The following is a 17,191-nucleotide window of genomic DNA, read 5'->3' on the forward strand; positions in this document are numbered from 1 at the left end:
CGCAGCCCTCCTCGAAACCGGTTCGCAGATTTTTTGAAAAGCGACCACGAATGTCAGAGCGATTTCACCCAGGGATAATGTTTGTTTGTCGCCTGAAAAGCTCACTGTATGGGGGAGGGAGGGGGGGAGCCGGTGTACCGGGAGGAGGAGGAGGAGGGGGTGGCATATGATATTTTTGCCTTTCCTAATCACGGCGAATGCTTTCTGATTGGGCGGAACCCCCTCTGAACGGGTGGCGTGGGGTTTGTACGCGACCTAATTGAGTTGTTGCATGTCTCCCCGTGCCCGTCTCCCGGTCTGACGTTTGCCTCTGATCAATAGTAATGCGCCATCACGGCGCGTCGTGTACGGTATATATAGCTCTCATCAGAGGCCCCGCAGACGGAATCTATTCCCTTCTCTCCGGCTAATTTCACCCAGCATCTTAACTGCGTTTCAAGTCAGGATTGGTGAAGACTGAAGTTTAACTGCAGAATATATTTTTTACTCCGAGGGTAATTACGCTGCTGGTTTGATTGCAGTTAATAGCGCAAGCTGTCAGAAAAGCACTCACTGAGCAGTAGCAATGTGGCTTCCCTGAAATTGCATTGAACCGCACAATTATCTCTAGACGCTGGCAGATCTGTGCACCGTTGCTCCATCCGGATGTAGCCAGCTAGCCGGTGCTCTGGGCAAAGCCGGAAATTGAGAAAATACGGCTTCTTACCCTTCTTGTTGTGTATCGCATTAAGTTAAGGTAAGAAAATAGCAATTCCTCAGCTTTCTAGCGGTATGCCGGTGGGTTTTTACCACCTCTGATTTACGGGTGTTTCTGTGTGCCTCCGATGGCAGCCCACCCAGTGCCGTGGTCTTCAAATCAAATCCCCGCAAACCAATTAGGTTTCTGACTGTCTCTCAGTCAGCCCTCACGTTTTCCTCGTCTGCCTCTTCCTCTCCTCTGAAGCGTCTTGTTATTCTGCCTCTTGTGTTGCTTCAAGGGCCTTGGAGTAGTCCCAGTCCAGGGTTCTGGGACCGGGTCCTGGGTCCCGGGTCTATTAAGTCAATACACTTTGTTAGACCTCTAACCGAGCGTTGGAGCCGGCAGAAACCCATACCGCCCTGCCTCAGCCTTCGCTTCGTACTTTTCCCCTCGCTGCGGCTTTGTGGTTCCATACCAGCGTCTCCAAGCAAGTTGCTTTCCCCCCGTACCGACCAATAGGAAACCTTGAGGCTGAGGTCCTGTTATTTCTTCTTGGTCCTTTTTCTTTTTTTTTATTCACTCAAGTGTAACCACCGAATGTTCCCATCCAGCAGGAAAATATATTACGTTGATGTCGCATCACACATCAGATGTGTAGGAGGAACTCACATTCTTGTCAGCGGTGGAATTAGGCTTTATTTTACTTTTTCGGGTGAGTGTTAATGAAACAGATTTGATACCTAAATCCCATCGCAGTGAAGTGTTCTCAAAAGACAAACTCTCATATTGAACCAAAGTAGATATTTAGATGCTGTCGTCGGTTCAGATTATATTCTTTCATAGGTGGGACATGGGACCATTAGTGGAATACCAAGATGGCAGCAATTCCGCTTCGCAGGAGAAGGCAAAGGTACGATTTGGCCTGCGATGAGGTCACAGCATGGAAAGGCAATGCTGGATCACAGCTGGAGAGCACATGCAGTAGAACTTGAACCCAGCAGAGATGTGGTACAGTACAGAGAGATGTGGTCAGCATTCCAACAGTTCTGTGTGTGTGTGTGTGTGTGTGTGTGTGTGTGTGTGTGTGTGTGTGTGTGTGTGTGTGTGTGTGTGTGTGTGTGTGTGTGTGTGTGTGTGTGTGTGTGTGTGCCCGCGTTCCCCTCGGATCCCCTAGGAAAGATAGTCTGTGGTCATGGTTTAGGAAATGGTTCAACCCTGGTCCCACTATGCTGCCCAGAACGGCCAGCTTCCAGAGATCTGGTTGAGACCAGAAAACACATGAAAAGAACTAGAGCCTTGGCAGTGGTCCTGGTACAACATTCATGTTTAAACACTTAAGTGTTTCCCAAGCCATTTCTACCATATGTTGGCATCAATCAAAAGCAAATACGTGTCGTATTACTTCCAAAGTACAGTAGTGCTCTTTGTCCCTTTGTCTTGTTAGGGAGACATATATAACTGAAATAAAATGCAGGACATGATGAAGACATATAAAGGGCTGAAGGCTAGGTACATAGATATTGATTCGTGCATGGCGCATTTAATGGAAACAAAAGGCATGTTATGCGTGTCGTCTTGTGGACAGCTTTACTGCATGACACACAACATTGCATAGTGTATAGAGAGATATATGTATAACTCTATGCAGTCTTTTTACCATAAAGGATAATACGAGGGGCTTGCATTGCGGATGCACGAATGCTCATGCTGATCACATAACCGTCTGACTAGGGGGCTCAATGGTGTGGACACCTTGAAAATAGCCCCGAGAAAAATAACTAACAGAAGGACCCTTTATCGAAAACGGCAGATACTAAACAGCGGCGAATGTGCTTTCTGACAGTCTCTCACATGAAAGCGAGTTGAATTCCTCTCCCAATGAGGTTCAAAGAATTAGTGCCTAATAATGTCATCCTGAACTAATGGTCTGAGTCTATGTTGTTCAGTCAACGTAATGGATCGGAACATTACATGGCTTAGAAGACCGACCGACTAGGGATCGCCGCGGGCCAAGCGAGGGAGTCGCAGAGAACCCATTGGCTGGTAACTGCGCCATCCGACTAGGACGCTTTCGGGCCTACTTCCTCTTCCGTGCTGAGTCCAGCGGTATTGTGCGAACACCTTTCAGCGGTTCTACTCTCCGCGCGCGGCGATGGTCGGGGCTACTCTATGGAAGGCTCGCCTGGCACACACTAAGTGTTGTTGTTAATTGATAGCGGACGGCCCACTGCCCACTCCAGCTGGAGTGTGAATTCCCTCTCCCACATGCTAATGGGTCTACTGCACAACAGCCTCCCTCTCCGATCCTGCCGAGGAGAAATGTCTCGCTCTCGCTTTCACAACAACAAGCCAAGCAGCCCCTGCTGTCCTGTTTACGTCCCCCTCTACAATTAGAGATGCACTTTGATGACGGCCCCTTCTTCTCAACGTCTATTTCTTCTTCTTCTTCTGTGTTCCTCCTCCCTCTGTGCATCTTTAAAAATGTATGACATGCACACGATTAATTTTTTTTTCCAAGTAATCTATGGAGCCCGCAGCCCACATAAAGATGCAGAAATCCCTGTAAGGCCTCTCCCAAGTTTCGTCAAATCAAATATTGATTGTGTGCTCTTTCTCTCAACATAATACGCCCCTAGTCATGTGATGGTTTCTGTTGCTTATGCGCTGCCAGACCCCTGGGTCTCCGTGTCTGCAGTTTGCCCGTAAGGCGTCCGCCAGACTCTGTCACTAAATAAATAAATAGTTTGCTAGTCTGTGGACGTAAAGGTCAGCATGGGTCAGAGATGTCAGATAAAATATTTTGTGCTCTTGTGGAATTTCTAAAGGTTGCATCCGGTGACACCGTCCACCCAACCCTATCTTTATCATCATCGTGTGAGAGGCCCCCCCCCCCCCCCCCCCCCCCAGTCATGAAACTCAAGCGTTCTTGTTGCGAACACAAGTCTGTGTTTCATAAATCCAACCCGTCAAGTCGCTTTTCGCCTTGTTTTCGCATACTTCAGATGTGTTTTCGACTTTCCCCCCTGAAATGCTAATGTTGGCCACGGCCCCGCACCTTAATTACATGGAACTGTTGAGTGTCTGTACTTCATGGACGACTTATCTTCAGTTGTGGACAATAGAACAGATGGTGTGAGAGCAGGATTTGCCACGCATGGCTGTCCACTTGCCACAGACTTTTTTTCAGCACTTCTTGGCAGGATTTTAGAAAACATTTCATGCCGCATTTGCGGAACGCTTTCCCGAGACGTACGAGGAACAGTTGCTGTGACATGGCTCCGGCCGAGACAACCCTCCCGTCATTAACACCGCCCCCCCTCCGTAAGCACCGCTTTGAGGCAGTCCAGGGTGTTATGGCGTGGACACACTGTGACTGTGTGTGTGTATATGCTGCCTCGACACACACTCAACAAAACGGGTCCCAATTTAAGGACATGGAGTAGACTCGCCCTCGACAGCTATTCCTGAGTTTTGTACGATGGCATAATGCATGAGTCAGGTAAATGGCAAGAACACACTTAAAAGGCTTTAAGCTGTAACTTAAATGCTCCGGTCGGAAGGCGTTTCAATGTGACTGCGAGTGTTAGTTGGCGGTAGCGGTAGTGGTAGGGAGAGCACTGGTTCTTGTTCCCTTTAGTAAATTATAAATACGCGGCTCTCTCCTTTCTTTTTGAAGGCAAGGAGGGCTCACAAAGCCAGCGACAGTGGATTTGTATTCAGAGTGTGTCGACAGCGGGGTTAGGACGTAGTTGTGAGGACAGAGTTTTCTGTGATGGTGGTGGTGGTGGTGGTGGTGGTGGAGGTGGGTGGTTCACTGTAACACCCCCCTCTTTCCTAGACTTTAATACCCTGAGTGCTGTAATCTGGGCGCCATTTCCGACCCCTCACATGTCACTTTCTCTCTCCCACTCCACCACCACCACCACCCCCCGAAATCCTCTTCATTGCATTTATGAAAAACCCAATCCTCCCCCTACGCACATACACATATGGGGACACACAGACACACACACTCGTGTGCGAGCGCACGGTCGCCGACACACGCTCTAGCTTTCTCTCTCACACACACACACACACACACACACACACACACACACACACACACACACACACACACACACACACACACACACACACACACACACACACACACAACCCCCCCCATCTGCAACGCACCCAACCCCACAATTCCTCCGCCTCTCCGATACCTTGAAGGATGGCAGGCCGTCTCGGACCATAATGCATCAGTACCCAGCATGCCCTTGGTCGTTGTTATTTATCGATCAGCACTCTGCTATTAAGACGTTGAGCGGCTGCCCAGGGCGGGTCGGGGAATCCTTCTGGATTCTTGAACACGCAAACCTCGTTCCACCGCCATGTGGGGACCGCTCACTGCTAACCTAGCAGAACCTAGCAGAACAAATGCATGCAATATTAATGTTAACACTAGCAGGACTAGTGTAACAAAAATAACATGACTATGAGCTCAAATGACTATGATAACAATAAAATACATTTCTATTCAGTTATTAATTTGATAAAAAAAATACAAGTTTGTCATTATTTGACATTGGATAAAGGGATGTCTTATAGTATCAAAAATAAACTAGGGGGTAAATGAACAGACTCAACATATGGGCTAATACACATCATAAATATACAGGGGTTATTATCATTAAGGTCATTCGTATTATATAAGAGTTCTCAGACTAGGACGGTGACCTGCAGCCTGCCCTGACCCGATAGTCCGTCTCGGTTTCACCTGAGTTTCTGTCAGTCGTAATGAAACTTCCCCTTGTGATTGAACCGGCGGACAAGCATTCATTGGTCATTAGGGGGGATTTTCCCTGCTGTGTACCTACTCTCTGCTATCGGCTGTCTCGTATCAGCGCTGATGTCATGCAGCCATCCGGTCAGGTAACATCAACACTGTGTTTGTTTAGTTTGTTCAGTGCCGTCGAACCGAAACTCTGCTCCAGCCTGTTTGGATAAGCTGGAGGCAGAGTTTAGAGTCAGCTCTCTCTCTGTGATATTGTGTTTACACTTGATATGTGCTGTAGAGCCTCTCGCTCCCATTCTCTCGCTCCCTCCTTCTCTCATTCAATCTCCCGATCTCTCTTATTATTCCCTCTCTCTCTCTCTCGGCCTCTCTTTACCCCCACCTCTGGTAACCCCCCTCCCTCGCTCTCTCTATTTCCTAGCTCTTTCTCATTGTCTCTCTCCACCCAGCTCTCTGTGTTTCTCGTTCCCTCTCTGTGTGTCTGTAGGTCTGCCTGTCTGTAGGTCTCCCTCTCTTCCCTCTAGCACTCTGTCTGTCTCTGTATAATTATCTCTCTCTCCCTCCAGCGCGGTCTCCTTATATCATCCGTCCTGTCTCTCTATCTGTCTGTCTCCCTCTCCTTCCAGCTCTCCAGGTCTCTCTCTCTCTCTCTCTCTCTCTCTCTCTCTCTCTCTCTCTCTCTCTCTCTCTCTCTCTCTCTCTCTCTCTCTCTCTCTCTCTCTCTCTCTCTCTCTCTCTCTCTCTCTCTCTCTCTCTCTCTCTCTCTCCTCTCCTCCTCCTCCTCTCTCCTCTTCGTTGCTGTCTTCCTCATTCTCCCTCCAAGGGACAGGGCTTTATTTTTGGCCCAGCTATATTCGTCATTGATGCGGTCAGACACAACGAAAATCCCAGATTATTAGGAGACTAATGGCCTAGAATCAAAAACATTAATTATGGAAAATCCATGCACACTATTGCTTTCATAACCATCTCTCCTTACAGTTTTTTGTAAAAGGTGAAATCAGATCCGCCATTATAATTTCCGACGTCCCACATAATGCACGAACTGGAGATTTTAATAAGCAAACCGGATTAATTGTGGTTATTTTCTGTGTGCTGTGTTTATCCAAGGGTGAATCATTAACAGCCAGGCAAGGCTAGGAATTAATAAAATAAATAAAATAACATAAAATAATACAGACGAGATCGTAAAGCAAAGGCAGAGTGTTCCCCTGTCATTTAAAACGCCTTTGTGCTGCCTGAGGATAGGGTCTGTGTGGGAGGGTGGGTTACTTTGCACACCGGAGAAACACACAGTAGGTGCGCCGAAATCCATCGAGAGGGGGTTGAGAGGAGGGGTCAGAGGTACACGCTTTGCTAGGTGCCGCTGTGGAAACAAAAAACGCAGTTTCACTAGCGTCGGTCGGTGCAGCAACATGGCCGGCACGAAACCCTTCGACAGAATAATCCACCTTCCATCCCAGCGCGGTTGCGAATTGCGCCTAGCTGGAACAGAGCCGCGGCGCTATAAATTTCCCCGATAATCGTTACGTTTTACAGCCCAGCAGATGTTAGCTGAATAAAGGAGTTTCTGTTCGAACAAATGCAACGGGAAAAACAATCCGAGCTTCAAATTCAAACCAGATAGAGCGGGGAAACTGGGAGCAGTGGGTACGAAACCATCTGTTGCAGCCGCCACGTTCCCCCCCTCCCGCCCGCCTCGCCACGCCACGCTACGCTTTGTTTGGAGCGGGAAAAATGAAGGCAGCGGCCAGCTCGGAACGCCACACTGCTGTTTACCCGCGGGAAGCAAACTGAGACCCTCGGTGACTCACGAAACAGCTAAACAACGAACGGGGGGACCACTTGATACCACATGCACACACCAGTCCCACTGTGTTCCCAAAGTAGCTCTAACAAAGTACTCTGACTCTAACAAAAACTGGTGGAGGAAGTGGGTTAATAACATTTGCGTTGTTCTCGCTGTATGCAAGGTAGGAGCGCGGACTGCCGTGGATGACAGGTTTGGAATGCGGCCGCTGCCTACTCGTTAATTGAAGTGTTCCGTTAATGGAAGCCACCGGCGCGGTTCAAACGGCTTTCACTCATCACTCGTCTCGCGGCTGTCGGTAATAGCATTAGGGCTGTCTCTGGGAGATTGTGTCCATTGTGTTGGGGCCGTCAAGAAAAGCAGCGCGAGGAGATAGTGAGGAGAGAGAGAGAGGGAGAGAGACGCAGGCCTACACTGATACATTATGCTGCACAATGCTGTGTGCGTAAGTTCTCGTGTGTGTCTCAGGGTTGAATGTGCATACAGTATGTGTGCATGCGTTTCAGTTTCTTAGCGCATCCCTCTGGATATGAGTGTGATTCTGCGAGTGTAGTGTGTGCAATTTGATGCAAGTGTATGCCTGCCTCTTTTGAGTGCATGTGGGTGTTTGTGTGTGTGTGTGTGTGTGTTTGTTGCAATGTGTGTATGTGTGCTAGTATAGTATATGCATCAGTACGTCAGTGCTATGTGTGTGCCCACAACAAGCGTGTATGCATCGCTGCATGCATGAACAACATCCCTCCCCCCTATACCCTCGCCCTCTCACCACCCGTGTGTGTGTGGTTGTGTGTGTGTGTGTGTGTGTGTGTGGTAATCGAGAAGTGGGGGCTTGCGTCCTCCTCAGCGTGGGAACCAGCAGAACATTAAACAGCCATTATCCTTCGGCTCAATCCACACCAGATTTATCCCCGAGCCCACTTAAGCAACAGCCCAACACCATCACCGTCTTACACACGTTCAGACACTCCAACACACTCCCCCCCCCCCCCCCCCGACCCAATAGTCTACCACTCAGGGCGCACAGGTTGGTAGAGTGATCGTCTCATCGTACATAGGTATTGTTTAGAACGCTGCATCCAGGAGGTTCAGGGCTGCATGTGTGACCCTGTCCTCCTGTGGGAACATGCTGCAGAGGTGTGCTCACCGCTCGCTCTGCCTTTGGAGAGCCGCAGGAGACAAGAAGCTGGTTGGCTCCTGGCCAGTGACATTATGATAAGGCTGTATGCCTGTAAATGTGTCAACTTGAGTTAAGGCTTTATTTCTACATCAGAATCAGATGCTCAATTAGAGGCAATGACGTCAAATAAGTTGAGATTTTCTTTAGCAATTGAGGACGGGAGATGTGGGCTTCAAAGCAGTACATTAAAGGAAAGCAGAAGAGGAAAGTACTTGCGTAATGAACCTTTTCAAAAAGATGGAAATAATTACAATAATATTACATTTATGGAAGATTACATGGAAATGTATGAATCGCAATGATTCATAGAAATACAATGTTATGTTGTAGTTCTACACATGCTGAACTCAAACAGTTCTCCATACATGCTTTCAAAATACAAGGCTACATTTACCACTGCCACAATCAATATTTAGCTCCAAGAGGGCCGAGAGGGGACACATAGGTTCATAAATGTCATCACGCTTGTGTTTGGCGTTAGTGGATGATTGACTCCTATTGATTCCTTATCGGTATCTGGTGTGTCTGCTCGGTTTCGATGTTGATCAAACACTAACTACAACACTGTCTGGGAGGGGGGGAAGATTACAGCGCCATGTTAAAGGTCCCTGGGAGACAACACATACCCATCCGCTGCGTCCATCATCATAACGATGATAGTAATAATAAAGGTGATATTCAGCATGTGTTTTATAGCAGAGGGGTTATTTGAGCTGCTGCCTAATGCGGCGTGCGGCTACCCTCCCCTGCTTAACGCACCGTATGCTAACAGCAGCTAGCACTCGCCTGTCCCTGTACGCTCCGGGTCGTCCGGATGTTCAGCCTGCTCCCCCCCTCCCCCCCCGCCTCCCCCTTGCGCGTTGCTGTCAGCCCCCAGAGATACAGACGGTACAACAGCTGTTGGTTCTGTCTCGAGAGTCCTCAGCTCACCTGGAGGAGACAGTATCTTCTGGACAGAACATCCTGCACGAAAGCTGCTAGAAAGAACCTTCTAGATAGTTTTTCAGATAGAACCTCCCGGACCGAACGTTCTACAATCCCTATCTTTCATTTTGCTCCGCCATTGTGGTGCGTTCACTGCATCTGCTGGGGTGTACCGGTGGTTCTCTTGGAGCAATCCTATCTTTCTGTCTCTTTCTTTTCTCACTCTTTCTTTTCGCTCTCTTTCTTTTCCTTTCTGTCTGCATGTCCCTCTGTCTTTCTGTCTCTCTCTCTGTCTCTACGTGTCTATCGTCCTCCACTGGTAACCCTGAAGTCTCTGTATGACCTCCAGGTGTATCAATCCATGACCACCCGCCCCAACCCTCCCCTTTCAACCCCCACAGGAACACACTCACATACCCCCAGTCACCTGCGTGTCAGGAGAACAAAGCTACAGCAGCTACAAACACCAGCAGCAGCTGCTAGCCTCAAGGATTCCACACAATCTGACACCTCTCTCTCTCTCTCTCTCTCTCTCTCTCTCTCTCTCTCTCTCTCTCTCTCTCTCTCTCTCTCTCTCCCCCTCCCTCTCTCCCCCTCCCATCCCTCTTTCTCGACTTCTCATTTGCAATGCTCCTCTTTTCCTGAGTGACTCCTCCGGTCTGTAATTACACGTTTGTTGTGGCCCCCTCGTTGCCGGTAGGGGCCCCTCGAGGGAGCCACTCGTAGCCCTCCCTGTAGGGCCAAGGCGGGGGGGGCTGGGGGGGTCAGCAGAATCTGTGGTGACGGTGTAATTGTGCCAATGCTCCAAAAGGTCTTCCTTTGCGTGGGTGGCGTTTGTTTGGTTTATTTATATTAACAAGAGGAGTGAGGAGGAGGAGGAGGAAGGGAGGGGAGGGGAGAGGAGTCTTGATGGAGGAGGGGGGAGGGAGCAATGATGGGGAACAGGAGGAGGGGAGGGAGGAGGAGGGGGGAGAGGAGGAGGAAGGAAGGGAGGGGAGAGGAGCTGTGATGGAGGAGGGGGGAGGGAGCAATGATGAGGAACAGGAGGTGGGGAGGGGGGAGAGGAGGAGGAGGAAAATAATGGTGGCGGACGAGGTGGAAGCGGGAGGGAAGCGGGGAGAGATCTAGCCGTTGTGACAGCCAGCCACGGCTGGTATTGTTTTTGTGTTTTCCGGGGAGTAATATCTGGCCACGGGTGCATCTATCCCATCCCTCGCCGTCTCTCTTCTACTTCTTCTACTCCGCCCTCCCGCTTGGTTTTGATTTAAGATTAAACCATAACTGCGGTTGTCGTGCAGCAAATTGCGAGACCGGTGGCGGAGAGAAAAAATACAATACAAAAGGAGAAGAAGCGTCAGCCACCACAGCGGCGCAGCTGCTGCCTGAGGTAATCCGGCCACGTTAACGCGAGAGCAGAGCCCCCCTGCTGAGCACACGGACGCAGGTGGCTCCAGGGTGGGGGGGTAGGGGGGGGGGGGGGGGGGGGTCAGTGTGGGGGGGGGGCGGCGCTGAATCAGGCAACCCATCCTTCCTGTCAGAGCGTGTTAGAGAATCAATCTGTCATCCCCGAGACGCGAGAAGTTTGACGGCCACCTAGACACAAGAGCGGGGGTTACTCGGTGCGGGTGGGGTGGGGGTGGGGGGGGGGTTGGGGAGCAGCGCTCAGGACGCTGAAAAGGTTGTCATAGCCGTTGTTTTTTTCCCACCGCGTTTACTGTTGACAGCGGTGGGGGGGTGGGGGCAGGGGGGGGGGGCCGGGAGCGAGCCCTTCGCTCGATGCGAAGGTTATAAATTGGCAGGCTGCTGTTGCCCTGCATTACCGCACAGTACTCCCACACTGACAGCTTATGCAGGGGGGAAAACAACACACACACACACACCTGTATGAGGGGAGGGGGGCGGACAGAGCAGGCCCACGGGTTCCAGAGCAGCTTGGTTTTGGTGCAGAGCCAGTCGGAGGCAGCTGGCTGCTAAATGTATGCAATACAAGATAAGGAAACGTATGATAAAGATAAACGCTATTAATCCCGGATGGGAAATTAGGGTCTTATGAAATGCAGGTAAGCTTTTGCCTGCGCTCCTCGTAGGCCGCGAGCGCCGTTGTGTTTAATGTTACATTTCAGTGTTTGGTTATTGCTGTAGATTGGAGTATCCACAGTGCTGCAGATTGAGATCATAGATGCTTCCTCTCCAACCGTCGTAAAGACAGAGTTTTATCCGTTCGCCTTCTTGATAATCCCTCACTTTCAGCCAGGCCCTGCTGATAGAGATGCTACACACACACACACACACACACACACACACACACACACACACACACACTGCGGTGCACACACACGCACACACACACACACTCGCTGGAGGCCAGTGCTTATTTCCTCCCCGTGTTTATGGACTGATCCCCTCACTGGTTTTATGAGTCCTCCGTGGCTACTAGAGGGATGTTGGTTCAGTTCCCCGATGGTTTCCTTGCAGAGATAATTACAGTCACTGCCACCTTGGTCGCAAGTGCAACCACAGCAACGGGGTTGTCCGACCGAGACAGGATGTGACGTCATCGTGACTCACCTGCACAGGGGTGATAAATCGTGAGAAGTTAACACTGGAACGACCAGGAAGTAGACAGACATGTTTACTCCCGCCCCACCCCCATCTCCCCCCCCCCCACACACACACACCCTCTCTGTGTGTGTAGTTTTACACTCAGACTCGTATTATTTACCCCCACCTGTGTTCTGCTGAATGGACCACGTTAATGCTGCACCTCTCCAGTCGACCTAACGCGCTTTTGGTTTAATGCCTCCCATTCACCTAGCAGGCTAACGGACGCACCGGTTTAAGCGCTCACGTGGAGCTCGCTCAAGGACATTTAGGGTGACGAGGGGGAACGCAGGGGATTCGAACCAGTAACCTCTCCGGAGCGGCCATCCCGTGTCTAAGTCGCATTGGGAGCAGCCTATTCGGGGGTAGAGGGAACACTTTGCTTCCGAAGCGCTCGTGCCCTGCGGCATTCGCTCTGGAAAGCGGCTGGTTCCCAAACACTCAGAGACCCATGGGAGAGAGATGTGGGGGGGGGGGGACCTTGAATGAGAGCAGGCGTGTCCCGCACTATCAGGACGATCCGATAGGGTGTAACACCCCTGAGGTAAAACCCTGGAGGCCGATAAGGACACAGAAGGAAACCCTGTAGGCCAATAAGGACACAGGGGCCGGGAGGCTTTACAGCGACGTGCTTAAGCAGAGGTCAGTGTATGCATGAAGGGGCTCCCTAAAGGAGACATTTACAGACGGCCGCCCCTTCTTCTAATTGACCTTTATGGGGGGGGGGGAACTCCCCGCGGGCCCACGGGCGGACGCGCTGCCCATCCATTGAGTAATTGCGGCGGCTCTTGTGTGGTTAATTCAGTGTGTTGGCCGCACACGGGCCCCACTGTGTGTTTTCTTTCTTAATAGGTGCTCCAGGCGGCCGCTGAAGTATTTGGGACTAAAAAAGTAATTAAAGTCTGAGTAGGGGCAGCCAGGTTGGTGCTCAGGAGGAGGAGAAGAGGGGAGGTCTGGCTCCGGCCCACTGGCCTTGTTCCCCTTCATTAGAGATGCATTGTTTCCTCCGCCCCGCCCTCCTCATCGGAGCCGCACAAAGAGAGGCCTGTGTGGACGTGCCAATTATGTTAATAACTACTACTACTACTACTACCACAATGCACTGCTTCCTACCAACTTTACACACTGAGGTGTTCCAACAGGGCTACTGGGGGTGCCTGCCTTGAATACGGGGTGCGCCTGTGCGCGCGCGTGTGTGTGTGTGTGTGTGTGTGGGTGCGCGTGTGTGTGCGTATAAACGATGGCAGTCAGAGCACGTGCGAGCAGGGACGCTCCGTGCATGTCGGCTCCGTGCACGCCATACCGAGCAGCGCAATTGACTTGTTTACTTTCAGCGCACGGCGTCCTTATCGACTGCCTCGCTCGGCCTTGGATGTCTGTGACTCGCAATTAAATGCTTCTTCTTCTATCTTTCTCCTCCCTCTTCTTCCATCTCCTCCTTCTCCTTCCTCTTCCTCTCCTTCTTGCTCCAGCGGGCGCGGGCCAGATGGTGCAGATGGACTCTGTGAAGTCGGGCTTCGTGGGCGCCACGGTGGAGCTGAAGTGCATCTTCGTCAACAGCAACCCGCCCGTCAAGATCTCCCAGGTGACCTGGCAGAAGCTGACCAACGGCACCAAGCAGAACCTGGCCATCGCCAACCCCGCGCTGGGCATCTCGGTGCTGGCACCCTTCAAGGAACGCGTGTCCTTCAAGCAGGACCTGAAGAAGACCCCCTCCCTGGAGGACACCACCATCGTGTTCTCCAACCTGCGGCTGTCGGACGACGCCGCCTACATCTGCGAGTACACCACCTTCCCCGCGGGCAACAGGGAGAACATGGTGAACCTCAGCGTGTTCGGTGAGTGAGGCGTCGCTACAGAGTGGTCCCCTTAATGCGGGACATCAGCGAGTGTGGCATGGCTGCCTGTAATGCCCATTATTCTTTTTTATCAATGACTAACTAGCCATTTCTGTGTTATCAATTGCTTTATTGTCAATGACTGCGTTATAAGTATCGGTTTTATTGATGCCTGATTTCTGATTTATATTGGAACATGCTATTTTCGTAGGGTTGTGGACAATACAATCATGGACGATATTTGAAAATCAATCAATGACCATACAACGATATCCATACCTGTATTATGGACCTGCGATTGACTCGGTTCTCAGAAACGTTCGCCAAATCGTTTAATATTGAATCGTTCTCACTCAATAACAACCGGAGGGAATGAGTTTTCTTCAATTGTGTTTCACTTTTGTCTTTCATTAGTGTTGCATATTCAAATGGAGAACCATAATACACCAAAATATGTTCTTTTGAAAGGTAAACACATCAAAGCTGTTGTGACTGGGGACTCAGAGGCAACACCTTATGCCATCTACGAAACAGAAAGCCGGGTCCTCTTACTTTGTTTTAATTAAACTTGCCACCATTTTTTGTTTCATTTATTTCATCTACATTTACTGATTTAACCCAAGCTTTCATCCAAAGCGACTTTAATGCTGAGAGCAATCAAAACATATTAATAAAAAACAGTTGGCTCTACAAAAGAAAATGCTGAAAAGAGTGCCGATTGGCAACAATAGGTTTGTACAAATTCAAAGGATAGTATATATAATAATAATTATAATACATTTATTTTTTATGGCACTTTACGAAGTACTCAAGCCACTGAAGTGCAAGAATATAATCGCATTAATAAAAACTGTCAAAAAGCAGCATGGATCACTTAGAATGAATTTGTTCGAATTATATATTTTATATATTACACATTATATATTATAAGTGGGAGTCAAGTGCAAAATAGTTATGTCAAATATGTCTACATCCTAGCACAGTGCATTCTAAGTTCAACACAAGGACGCCAGCAACAGGACTATTTAATATTTCAGTCCGGTCCGATGTTCTTTGAATAGAGAGAGAGAGATTCTTCCAGCCTTTCAGCTTTGAGAGGCTTCTGTGCTCCTCCTCATTAGAGATGTAACCAGACGAGGAGAGTCCAGTTTGTTTCCCATTCCGACCGAGTACTAAGACACGCTCTCTGAGCCATCCCCTCCGCGTCTTGAAGAGCTTCGGTTTCAGAACCGTGGGCTTTGGATCTGAGCCCTGTGTACTCTTTCCCGCACCCCGACCGTGGGTGTCGTCTGCTGTAGCCCCCCTTGCCTCTCCAGAACTCAACCCGGCAACAGACCCGGCTCATATCTAGGGGCCACGCCCGCTTGAGCCTTAACAGCTCCGTCAGACAGAAGTCAAGAGGGCATTTTCTCGAAAACATCTTTTGTGAGGCATCTCAATTAAATCGGAGGTTGGTGTGGTGGGACATATCTTTTATAAATTTGGAAGGGTTTGTTGTGTTGGCTATAGTAGAGAACATAGGTTGTAGTATAGTTTCAAAAATCCTAAGCTAGCTGTAAATCACCGTGCTATGAGTTCCAGATGAAAATTCAACCCTGTTATTACGCTGACATCTTGTCAGTTTAACGTCAGTTTAACGTCAGTTTAGACATGTGTCTTCACTATTTGTCATACCGTATACTAGAAGTAAGCACAATTGCATTAACGGGCAAAAATCGAGTATTTCAACCCTAGATAATTCAATTTGGACCTAAGGGAGCTAGTTTTTCCTTTTGTGCAATCTTAAGCCTGCTTTTTGATGTGCTAGCAGCACTCTGCTAATTGGGAGCACACTGGGTTTGGAAATGGAGGACTGTGCATTTAGGTTGTTGAGTGGTCTCTGCTTCTGTGCGGAGGCGTTAAGCTTTATTTTGATGCGGGTGAAAAAGGCAAAATGGACCTTGATTTGAATCACCACTGAAAGTGTTTTGAAAATCTAAAAATCTAGTTATTTACTTTAATTTGCTTCAAATTACTGTTATCATCAGAAGCAGACCCCCGAAGCTAGGTGAAGTTAAGATGATTATACTCCCGGCATGAAACCTGAATAAATAAGAGAGCATGCAAATGTATAGTTAGATTCAGAGCTGGGGCTGGAATCTAACTATACATTTGCCTCATGCTGTTTTGAAGAGAGAGAGCTGTGATGTGTTTCGGTGCAGATGTCAACAAACCTTTCAGCCACACTTAAAGGGAGGCACGGCATAAATACGTCCATGTGATTAAGGGGTACCAAGGTAGGGCTTGGCACTAGGCATCAAAAATGAAGTTCCATGAGATCAACTGCAATCCCACCTTTATCGATTTTCTTCTATTCATCAAACCTATTTAAAGGGAGCTGTATACCTTCGCTTTATAAACAACTTTGCGATGTATATTCGCACACTCTCTGACATTATCCCGACAAGATATTTCGGCAGGAGTGTAGCGAACGTATCCCATCTGTGATCTGTGATAAGTCATGCTCAGTTAAGGTTTTCACATCCTCGTCCTTCGTCCATCACTTTTAATGTAAACCTCCTGTTCTAACCTAACCACTCTGCCTCTCCAACCCGACAGCCCGACCCAGGACCAGCCTGGCCCTGACCTCGTCCACCATCGTGGCGCGTGCCTCGAGCCGCAAGACCACCGTGGCCACGTGCATCTCGGCCAACGGGAAGCCCACCAGCGTGATCAAGTGGGACACGCTGCTGAAGGGTGAATTCGACTTCAAGGAGACGACAAACGCCAACGGCACGGTGACGGTGCGCAGCAACTACATGGTGATACCCAGCAGCAAGATGCACAAGATGAAGCTGACGTGCATCGTGAGGTACCGCAACGAGCACATCACCGACAGCGTCGTGCTCAACGTCCAGTGTAAGTCCCTCGCCCTTTCCTCAACTGAAAAGTACCAGAAAAAAAAGACCTTTTTTTTTTTTTTTTTCATTATTTCTCGTTGTGTCTTCTAGTGTTGTTGTGTTTTTCTGCCGTCTGTCTCCACTGTCTCCACTGCCCGTGAACCGTGAACCGTGAAAACCGTGAAAACAACACGCTACGCCACTTTTTTTTTCTCCAAATTCTCCATTGTTTTTATCTTTTATTTCCGTGTTTTGTTGTGAGCTGTCAGCCGTCAACAGTGTTTTGTGTCGATGCCCGGATAAATATTTATGGTTTTCTCTTTTCTTTATTTTTCGCTCGCTGTTTATATTCTTCGGATAAGACAAAGAAAGGAATCAAACCTGCCATTTATCCGTCCCGATTAAATCCCCCCCTGCAGTGTGAGTCCCGGCTCTCACGGTGGGCGTTCTCTCTCTCACGGTGGGCGTTCTCTCTCTCACGGTGGGCGTGAGAGAGAGGTGGG

General features: G+C 49.3%; 1 protein-coding gene across 5 annotated transcripts in view; it reads left to right on the forward strand.

Moving 5' to 3' along the window:
• Nucleotides 1-17,191, forward strand: part of nectin1b (nectin cell adhesion molecule 1b) — a 162,807-nt gene that overhangs the window by 41,891 nt on the left and 103,725 nt on the right. For all 5 annotated transcript variants that reach the window (XM_030380377.1, XM_030380379.1, XM_030380380.1 and 2 more), the window contains exons 2-3: nt 13,444-13,809; nt 16,408-16,707. In XM_030380377.1, coding sequence (XP_030236237.1) covers nt 13,444-13,809; nt 16,408-16,707 — 666 coding nt within the window. The remainder of the gene's footprint in view (nt 1-13,443; nt 13,810-16,407; nt 16,708-17,191) is intronic.

This window comes from Gadus morhua, chromosome 16 (genome assembly GCF_902167405.1).
Source record: "Gadus morhua chromosome 16, gadMor3.0, whole genome shotgun sequence".
NCBI classification, from domain to species: Eukaryota; Metazoa; Chordata; class Actinopteri; order Gadiformes; family Gadidae; genus Gadus; species Gadus morhua.